Source organism: Anomalospiza imberbis, chromosome 13 (assembly GCF_031753505.1).
Source record: "Anomalospiza imberbis isolate Cuckoo-Finch-1a 21T00152 chromosome 13, ASM3175350v1, whole genome shotgun sequence".
Classification (NCBI taxonomy): Eukaryota; Metazoa; Chordata; class Aves; order Passeriformes; family Viduidae; genus Anomalospiza; species Anomalospiza imberbis.
Window position 1 is genome coordinate 1452501 of NC_089693.1, and position 10917 is coordinate 1463417.

At 41.5% G+C, this 10917-nt stretch overlaps 1 protein-coding gene and 1 long non-coding RNA gene across 2 annotated transcripts in view; one reads left to right on the plus strand and one right to left on the minus strand.

The window, feature by feature from the left end:
• The window catches only part of IQCH (IQ motif containing H), a gene marked incomplete at its 5' end in the record, with an annotated part of 51519 nt that extends 41031 nt beyond the window's left edge, over window positions 1–10488 (minus strand). The window contains 8 exons of the mRNA XM_068203367.1: window positions 671–885; window positions 1265–1378; window positions 2067–2178; window positions 7864–7983; window positions 9300–9408; window positions 9717–9814; window positions 10145–10261; window positions 10465–10488. Coding sequence (XP_068059468.1) covers window positions 671–885; window positions 1265–1378; window positions 2067–2178; window positions 7864–7983; window positions 9300–9408; window positions 9717–9814; window positions 10145–10261; window positions 10465–10488 — 909 coding nt within the window. The remainder of the gene's footprint in view (window positions 1–670; window positions 886–1264; window positions 1379–2066; window positions 2179–7863; window positions 7984–9299; window positions 9409–9716; window positions 9815–10144; window positions 10262–10464) is intronic.
• LOC137481673 (uncharacterized) overlaps window positions 1–10917 on the plus strand; it is a 358787-nt gene that overhangs the window by 236411 nt on the left and 111459 nt on the right. The window lies entirely within an intron of this gene.

A 10917-nucleotide genomic window follows, 5' to 3' on the forward strand; every position in this document is an offset into this window, starting at 1 on the left:
AACGGCACAAAAGTCAAAAAGTCTGGAAAAGATGAAGGAAAACTCTATAGAGAGTTTGTCACAGAACACAATAATTATCCATAAAATAAAGAAATGTCTCTTTTCCAGGGGGATCAAGAACAAAGAGCAGGCACTGAGCAGTCAAGGTCAAAGTCCCCCAGAGTCTTCTGTAAATATAAAGGGAAACGCCACATTTGCTTAACTGCAGTGAGGGAAATGGAGATGAAACATTCAAAAACCCTTTTATAACAGTAAAGATAGTTAGTTAAGCACTGGAACAGATGGCCCAGGGAGGCTGTGGGGTTGCTATCACCCAAGGTTTTCAGAACAGGTTAGAAAAACAGCTGTCTGCAATATTACAGGTACAAGTAATTCTGCCTGGAGGTCTGGATAACCTCCTAACATCCTTTCTAAACTAATTTTCTAAGACTCTTTAAGAAGAAAAAAAAAAAAAAACCACAGAAAAATTTAGGTAGAAGACTTGAAAGAGCAGAAATTGGGAATACACGAAGTATTTGTTATTTTATTTCAGTATTTACTATTTACTGGATGTGGTTCAAACCCTCCTGTGATTTACAGTCCCTTCCTAAACCAGCTCTGGTGAAGACAGTATTAAAAACACAAATAAAAACCTCATCATCCTGACTGAGTGATTCATTCCATCAAATACCTGTGTCTGAGGGGGAATGTGCACCTCAGATTCCAACTGCTGAGCTGGATACCTCCACTCTGGCTTTGATCTCCTTGCTGAAACCACAGAACTGCTGGATGGGAGTGGTGCAATGCTCCCTTTCCTAGAGGAATACGTGCCAGAAATGGCTTCCTTCGGCTTTGGGAAGGTGAGGGTGTCTGTGTTCTCAGGGTCCAGCCTGCTACTGATCTCTCCTGTACAAATAAAAGGTGGATTGCAGTTTTCATCTACTTATTATCAGTTGTTAATGTAATCATGTGGCAAACAGAGGCCTGATCAGCGGGCCAAAGTCATGATTTCCAGCACCACTGGCTTAACACTCGGCAGAGCTTCAGATTTGGGTGCTTAAAATTTGAAATGTGCAGGTAGGAGCCCAGAAATGAACAGGAACCAAACCCTCCCAGGGATGAAGAAGTCTGATTCCTACCCAGTTGCAAGAAACAAGATTTTCCTGTGCTTTATGCCCTGGAGAACTTGGTGAGTGCTCATCACAGAGCTCTTTCCTTGGGAGATAAAACCTGAGAGTGAAGCTGGAGGTGCAGCTGAAGGATGTTATCAATGCTCTGTACTCACCTACAGCTGATTTCTTGTGCTGCCTGGGGAATTCAGGGAAAGGTGCTGCTCTGGGCACAGCAGGAGGGGCTGGCAGAGTTCTCTGTGCTGCTGGAAGGATGAGCCTTTGGCCACCTACAAGAAGATGAAACTCCTGAGCAATTCCAGCTAGGAATGAAAAGGAATTCTTGGCAATGAAGAAAGAATTCAGCAAAGGCAGCCCCAAGTTCTGCATCAACACTACAATCGCAGCAGTTTCCTTTAATTGAAAGATTCCTATCCTTCAATAATCAATATTTTACCTTGAAGGAAGGTGAGCTGTGCCTATAAAAATTGACAAATAAGATATAGTACCAGTGCTAACTCTGAAACATGCCTATATATCTATAATTATATGCTTGTACAATGCAATTTAATATGCAGAATAGATGACAATCAACTCTTGCAAAGCACAATATAATCATGTAATTACCACTATAAACTGATTGCTAAAACAGTCCAAGCCTAGTTAAGGCTGAACAATTAATAACCAGCTGTTAATCATGATGGTTTAACTGGTATTTATAGCAGAAGCTCCACCACACACACAATTCTTTGCAGCAGCAGCTGAACCCTGGCAGCTCCAAGAGCTGGCTCGGGGTGATGCTCACAGGACACACTCCACACCCTCCGTCACCCTACACCTGCAGCAAAGCAGCCTGAAGTTCATCCCTACCCTTTGCAAGGTTTGAACTCACAATTCTTGGAAGCCTGGAGGAGGCAGGAAATTCAACTCCCAAATATCTGCTGCAAAGAGCAGCACCTGGGGCCCTCTGGGACTCACCTTTTGGGGTGTCCTCTTCCACCAGGGGTAAGGGAGAGGCCAGGGAGTGAAAGGCAGGCAAAGCCCAAGGGTTGGTGGCTGTGGGACCTTTCCCTGTCTTCTGACTGCACACCTGGGAAGAGAGAACCTCCTCTGACACAGGGAAATCTGGGATTTACACATCTACAGATTCTCTACTCCTGCAGCAATAAATAATAAATATAATTTCTGCCACGACTGTTTCATTAAGATTTAACAGTGCACCACTCCTTTTATTACTTGTGAACATGCTACAGTATTGTCTACTGTTGTTACTTCAGTCATTGAAAATAAAGTTAATTAAATTTAATTGATGTCTTGTGTACTATTTAACGAAGGAATCTCAGGAAGTTTGTATTTACACTACTCTCCTTAAATCTGAGCAGTGTTTCTTGACAGAACAGTGTTAAAAATATAAAATGCATACACAGGCAAGGAACCAGAAGGAAAAAGAAGTGCTTTAAAAAATTAGCTTTTAGAGTGATTATCAAGCTTTTAGTGCAATCCAAGCCATGACTGGGATCCTGGAGCACTGTTGTGCCCTAATTATTGAGTAACAGCACCCAGCAACTTTCTAGAAAGGGCAAAGCCACTCTCAAGAGGGAAATGAGACAGATCAAAATTAACTATTCTAATATTTGCTCCCAATTTGTCTAACAACAGTGCCCACAAGAGATAAGGGAGAGAAAATCTTTGCTTTTTATCATCATAGAGAACCTTCTGGAGCAATCCCAGGCCCTCATTTTACTTATGGCCATCGTGGAGCATTCTGTTTTAAGGGATGGAGGTGGATGAATCCTCATCTCCTGGTGTTCCAAGAAAACAGCAATAACCATGGAACAAAGGTTAACTTTATGCCTGCTGCCATGTAAGTGACTTGATACTGAGAAAAGGAAATTATAAACCACATTTTCCTGCTCACCCTCAGCCCCAGCAGTCTGGTAAGGCCACAAGAAAAATATATAAAAGGCAAGAAATTGAATTAAACAGGGATTCCTCTTCCAGACTGCTGCTGGTGTAGCAGTAAGGCAGCACTGATTTTACTCCAGGTCAGTTTTATCCTAATTTAAATCCCACTTTTGTTATGATAAACAACACATGAAATATATTTCTTTTCATTGTGTTCATAGAGATGTAATAAGCTACAAGGAAAAGCAGTTCAGGTGCAGTGTGTGAGTTCAAAAGCAGCCTGGAGGCTTGGTGGTTTTTTTTATTTTTTTTTTTAATTGGAGACAGATATTGAATTCTTTTTTGCTGTATCCTTTAATTTCTATAAAATCCACGCCAGGTGTGATGTTAAAACAAGGACTGATGCAGCAGAAATGTAATTTAATCTCTCATTTACACTGCCCAGTGCCAGCACTCAGTAGGACAGGCAACAGAGCGGGACCAGGGAGCTGATCCAAAACAGCTCCCCACCAAAATTCCACCCAATCCCTCCACCTTCCCACCTTCTTCCAGCACCCTGATTGCTGCATTGGCTCCCTCCTGAAGAATTCAGGGAGATACCAAAGCAAAACTGCCAAACTGCTGCCATTTTGGGAGTTACTGTCACCAAAATTAAGCCAACACAATTATAATAAGACCTCAAACATAATATTAAGTACAGCAAGAGAAAGGCTTACTTCTAATGTCACTGTTTCATCGTGACAACTTTTAAAATTCAGTTTTGCAGGGCTGGAAGGGAGCTCTTAAATTGCAGGGCAGTACAAAGCTGACTTGCCTTAAAATATGCTTGGAGTGTGCTAAAAAACCTATTTTTTCATTTCAAGTGCTTCTGAGTGTAATTAACCTGGGACACGAGAAAAACAATTCTATTACCCTTTAGAAAGTGTTTTTCTCCTGTGGATAAACCTCTCCTACTTTATTTTTTCTTTTTGCTTCATTTTAAATAGGGCACTTGTTGGAACACCACAGGGATTTTTCTGATTAGTTCTCTATTTGTTTTCTTTTTACCTAGCAATACTTAACTAGAACAGCTCTTTTTGGTTGGTTTTTTTTTTTTTTGGTAAATATGTTTTTAAGTATTTTTTCCTCTAGTAAAAAAACAGAGACTGGTATTAAATACAGAGGATTTAATACAAAGTACTGAGTACCAAACCAGGAATAGAGAGATGAGATTTGGTAAATAAATATCAGAAAATCTGAGGGTTTGATAGTGATGGGGAAAAAAGGGATATAACAGATTAATTTATCATTCCATCTATCTTCTCCAAACTGTCATATTTGTTGTTAAGAAGTTCCTGTCAGGATTTGATGGACACAGCTCTTCCCCCTGTAATGGGAAAGAGAAAGCACAGCAAAATAAAATCAATGGAACTAAGGTCACTTCTCAGGATGTTCAGGAGACTGTCAGGAAAGGGCTCAGAGAAGGCAAGTTTAACTGGAAAAATTCGGAATTGCATCTCTCACAACAGATCTTGTGTTATTCTTACCTTCTCTAAGCTCTTAAAGAAACCAGAGATGGCTCTGAGCTGTCGATTTCCCACATATTTGGAAAAATCAAGCGCCTTTCCTGACCTACTGCTCTCTAGCTCTCCCAGAAACCCAGATCCATCAGCATTCCTCCCTAACAGGTGTGAAAGAGAATAAAGGGAGAACTTTGGTGAATCCCACATCTGCTTTGTCAAACAGGCACCAGCAGCAGCACAGAAGGGAGTGAGGGAGATAATTGCTGCCTTGAACCACAATATGTTTTCCTGGTGGGCAGGGGGCCAGCTTTCAGCAGGCAGGATTTGTGGGGCCAAGTGATTGGAATTCAGGGATGAGCCTCCCTTCCTGTCCGGGGCCAGCTGCAAGCAGCAGCCCATGGCATCCCAATCAGGCACGGAGTTTTGTCAGGGAATGCTGAGCTGCACACAAACAGCTTCAGCAGCTCTGCCTGCACCCCTGCCTTGCAAAATGACACTCCATCTCCAATTCCAGATGACAAGAACTGGATAAAAACTTAAAACAAATGGTGACCTTTCAGAAGATTAATTTGTTTACCAACACAACGTTCTGCGTTTGTCAGGAGAGATGGGGGTGACCTTCACATTCCCATTTCCAGGTTGAGAGGATGCTGACTGCACTCATCTGTTAACTTAACTCTCTCTCACCAATTATTTCCTTTTTATTTTTAGTGACAAGAGGATTTTATTCCATCACCGTGCTGCTTATTATGATTACATGCTGTAATACAAAATGCAAGGAGCATCTTTTGATTTACTGTAGTGTGACATCAATTTGTTTAAGTCTCATGCTGCCACCACTGCCAAAATCTGCTTTGGCTGTAATTAGAGCCACATGCCTGGGTTTAAAACACAATCAGCTCTGGGCCACCAAAAGACCTGGTTTTCTCCTACAACTTCTTCCAGTCACTTGAAATGAAAGGAATTTCCCTGCCTTGCTTTGTAATTTTGAAAATAAATACACTTTCAGGGATAAACGTTAATGATTAGCAGCATGCAAATGCTGAATAAAGAATGAATAATTGAAGATATGATTAGAATGGTTGTGCTCAAACAAGTGAGCTTAAAAAAAGCCCCAGAATCACTGCCATCACCATTAGAGCCACACTAGATAAGATGCAACTCATAAAGGCTAGAAATCATCGCCATATTAAATTCTACCTCATGAATAAATGAAAAGGTTCCTAAGTTTACAGTATAATATACATTTATAAGAAAACAAGGACCCAAAAGTGCCAGTATAATTCTGTAACAGAACAGCAACCCTATGAAAACAGAAGGTAGAGCTGTGAATCTTTCCTACATTGCAGCAGTGCATCAGAATTATTTTTGCTGCAATTCAGATCACTGTTCCTTTGGCTGGATACTCCATGGGAAGTATACATATTTAATAATTATCCACTCATCATTTTTCATCTCTCATCCAGATACAGGCTCCAAAAATAAAAAAAAGTGATGCCCAGTGTGTGTTCCAAAGAGAATTACAGCCCTCATTTTAAAATAACTACAGAACTTAGCAGAGGATAAAGCATTATTAGACCCAAAAAGGTCCAAAAGGGCAACAGTTAATTATTCTTAGTTTCTATGATAAAACCCAGCATCAGCAACTTTATAATACCAAAAGAGCAAGAGAAGACATCATTTTTTGGCGAAACAATGAAATCCTGACTAATAATTTTTCCAGCTACTGGAATGGCAGGACAATAAAAAGTCCGGGTAGATTTGTGCTTGACCCCTCAGGTCGCCTCCAAGCCCGACTTTTCAACCTCAGCACGCTTTCAACCGCTCAGCCCTCGTGGAAAAGTCCTGAATGGCGCGGGACAAGCAGCTGGTTGGGAATTTCACTTTGATTTACTCGGGTGAGGGCGATCTGTCCGGGGATGTTTGCGGGGAGCCGCTCCCTGAGCCCACGGACACCCGAGGGACGTGCGCGTACGGACAGCGCTCCCTGCCGGCCGGCCCGCCCTTCCCGCAGCGACTGGAAGTTTTCTCCGAACGTTTTAACCGAAATTTTATCCAAATTAACGTCATTTTAGAGCTGAAGATGCACGCACATCCATTGGCCTTAGCGCTAATAATCATACGTATCATGTTTAATCATACAGATCATATAAAATCCCTCCCTTAAGTGCTGGTAGACACCGCCTTTAACAACAAACATATCTCAGCAAAACAGCAAAAATTTTACAGCCAGAGAAGGCAGAACATCCCAAATCACACATTGTGCCCTAAGATTCGAAAATTTTGAAGAGAATAAATTAGAGAGGAAATACTTGCTTGGTTTTTAAGCCTGTCAGCTCCTCAGTAACTGTAAATATGTATCTGGGAGCCTGAGTAATTCACATTAAATGCTTGTAATTTAAATCCCCAATAAGTTTTCTGTGCTCAGTGCACGTTTCAGGGAGAGTGGTAAAACACATGGCTCTCTGCAGTCGGATAATATTCCTCTCTGTGAGTGTTTTAGAGTGGTTCTAAAAAGCTATTAGGCATGATGCTTTTTCCTAATTAACTCTATTATCACAGGGTTAGACAAATCACCTCTTAAGTCAGGGCAACAGCTTTCCAAAAAATCATTTTTTTATAAGTGGCAGCTCACAACTGTGCCATTCACAGATTCTCTTTATGTTGTGTGAAGCCAAACACCCCAGAATCTCTCCTAGAGCACTGGGCTTGCTGCAGGATGCTTCTGTCACATAAATTAAATTTTAGCAGAGCATCCCCATGTGGGACCATTGGCTGTGTGGACCACAGTGCTGTGCTAAATTTGTGAACATAATTGATTTTTTGGAGCGATGGCTGTGCCCGTTCTCTTTTGGGTTTTTTTGAAAGCACGTTTTACTAAAAATATCATCTTCACATTCAACTGCTGCAGAACACTGCAGAACTGGCAGCAGAAGCGAAATGTGCAGTTGCAGGAGGGAAATTTGGAAAAATCAAAACTTAATCTTGCACAATTTGAACACTCCCAGAGCAGAGAGAAGAACGGGCTCTTAATTCTTCCTGCATCTTTGGGTCACACCCAGAAGTCCCCAAGCTCCAGCTGATCTCCTCTGCCTGACCTTCCTGACGTTACTGACCATGCACATCCCATCTATATCCATATTTTTGCTGGATTGGGATCTTGGGACATAAACCTGTTCCCTGTCAGATTTCTTTTTCCCAGTATTATCACTCAAGATGTTTTGATCTTTAAATACCCATGTCAAAAAGCAGGAAATTATGAGGAAATTACTTTCATGTAGATATTTTATTTAGGACTGATAAATATTAACTGTAGTAGTGCAAAGCAATGCATATAATAAAGCCATAAAAGAATACAAGTTACTTACAGGAGCAGATTTTTTCTTAGCTATAAGTGGCAGCCTGGTCTCATCGTTGGGATGTTTTAAATCAGCTTTATTATCCATGTTCTCCGGGTCAAGCATAATTTTAAAATCCATTTCCACCTGCTGCTGAAATATAGAATAGGGATAATCCTAAAATAACTGCACTGGGGCTGAAGTGTTTAGAAGCAGAAACTAGCTAATGTTGTAAATTTACAAAATGATGATAAAAAATTGCATTATTTGACTCCACACTGAACTGGGCAAACAGCAAAGTGCCTTTGTTTAGATGGAAAACTTTGTAAGGACTGGAACTATTATCCAGATAGACACATCAATGCAGGCACAGAACCTGATTATTAGTAAATGAGGAATTTAAAAAGCCTGATAGTAATCAGAATTAAAACATAGTTCTTAATGCACTCTGTGATCTGCATGGAATGAGTTTGACTATTCTGCTAATAAAAATCATGTTGATTTAAATCCCAATGGACAGAAAAAGACTTTACAAGTTTCTTCTTGTTATAAGAAATACCTAAAGCATACCTATAAAACCCAGAGGGATGCCCTATGTTTTTACTACAGTAGAAGTTTCTTAAATTGAAAATGTTTTGGTGCACATTCTTTCGTATAAACGTAAAAATAAATCCAGGAAAATTCCAATTTTTACAAATAAAATATGCCGTAAAAAGTTCAAGAATCATTAGATGTGTACTTGAACTATTGAACAACTGTGCTACTTTGTGAAAGCAGTAAAAATGGTTTAATTTATCTATCTGCACTATATATTCTCTCTTCTTTTGATGGTAATTACAAGCAGATGTATCAATGAGATGCTCATTTAGATTTGGGGTTGTAAGAACACAAGTTATTATCCAAGCCAATTACTCTTTTACCCACATGGCTGCACAGAGACAGAAAGTTCAATTTTCACCTCATCAGTGCTTTTGTGGTATTTATTTTATTACTATAACACACCGTTATGCAGGGAGGAAACTGCTGCTGCTATTAAAAAAAATGGAATTGGGGGAATTGAGCACCTTTCAATTAAAACAGGAGATGATTCCCAATGCAAACTCCTCACTCAGGCTGACAGGGAAATGATCGATGCAGGGGGGAAAACTGCCACACAGGGCAACAAGAACTAGAATTATTAATAAAAAGCCACCTGATAAAAGTGGCTTTGTCAGCTGGGCTGGGTGGGAAGTGCCAATTCCACACCTGCATGGATGACACTGGAATGTTTCCCAGCTTAAATGTTATCCTGGGCTGGGAGAAGGTTCCTGTCTCAGCTGCTCCTCCTGCTGATTTTTTAACACTTTCCCCATGGGGTGTTACCCAACCCCGACTCCGTGGGCAGTCAGAGCATTATGGGATGCACAGGACACCAAGCACTCCCTGAATGCGGGCCCTGGCAGAAGGATCAGGGAGTGGTTTCAGACCTGAGAGCCCTGGCACACACGTGGGGCTGATTTGCTGCACCTCTGCACAGTCACAGGCTCAACTCGTGGCAGAACCAGCTGCTTCTGACAGGCACCAAAGGGAAGATTCCTGGTGGAGAGAGAAACAGGCAGTGAGCTTCCTAAAAATAACTTGGATTTCGCCTGTTAAACCCACTCTGCTTTCACCCAAAGGACTGTATTTCTATTTAAACTTGCATTTAGCAGAAGTAAAACCACACGAGTTAGCAGAGCACTGCTGCAGCCACTTAGCATTGCATTTACATTTGTATTTTCTTTTTAAACTTAAAATCAAAAGGGGAAATTACTAAATTCTAGGTCAATACTCCCATTTGCTTTACATGATTTTGTCACCTCAGTTTTTGTGTCTTGCTGTAATAAAACATCTGTTTCACTTACCACTTAGGGGGCTCTTTGGAATTTACTTCTTTATTACCAGCTGAAGAAAGAGTTAACTCTTGGCCATTTGTAACACTGAAATAATTTTCAGCATGTTTCTGCTGGAGGGGAAAAAAATGTTTAGCCTATTACAAAGCTATAAGTGATATTAATTTTATTTAACTCAGTTCATTAAGCAACCAGGTCTTTGCTTGACTGAAAAGTTGGTAAACTTTGTGTCTCTGTCAGACTAAAAATCTGATTTTGGCTGACCAAGACCAGTTAATGCTGATGACCCAAAAAGGGAGGCATCATTCTGAACTGTAATGTCTGAGTAATCTCATCAGTTGCTGATTGGAAAGGGATCTTGTAACACAACAAATAAGTGACCTGAGTGAATTATTAACACAAAGTGGAATAATTTTCTGGATCTGCTCTATTTTACTTACTCTCAGCCCAAGTTCAGTCCTTTCAGTTGCTTTTCTGAGGTCACAAATATCCATGGCTTCTGCATTTCCTTTCAAGTTATGTTTTTCCATTGTCAGCTTCTGAAGTTCTTCCTGAATCTAAAAAGCAAGTTAGGACAAAAATCATACCTGCAACCAAACCCCATGGAGTTAGGTAGGATTTCATTCAAATTAAATTACTCCCAAATACAGGGGAAAAAAATCCCCATACTTCTGTACCATTAGAAATAAGAGAATACAAAGCCAATTACTTAAACTCGTTGATTACAGAAAGGCTGGAAAATCTCAATTTTAAAACTAACCTCACAAAGCAGTGACAACAAACTTCAGGACTGAGATTCTCCGCTTAAAGAACGATGTTTCCTCGCACATCTCACACACGGCACAGGCGCTTTCACGGGGCAGGGATCTCAAAAGCCTTAAGGAGAGGGGAGATACAAACTCCAGGCAGCCTGCGAGGAGAGCACAGCCCGTGTCAAACCCGTGTATTTACGATTTACGTTACCCAAGCACCTCCGAGCCCCGCCGTACCCACAGCCCAAGCCCCGCTCCCACACGCCCCAGCCGCTGCCCCTCAGGCAGCGCCGAGCCCCGCGCATCCCCCGTCCCCTCAGCAGCATCGGGCGCGCCGCGCCTCAACCGAGGGACGACCCGGGGCGCTGAGGGATAACCCGGGGCGTCCCGGCTGCTCTGCCGGGGCAGGAGAGGCCGGTCCGCGGAGGGAGGCGCCGGTCCCGGCGCTGTCCGAACGCACC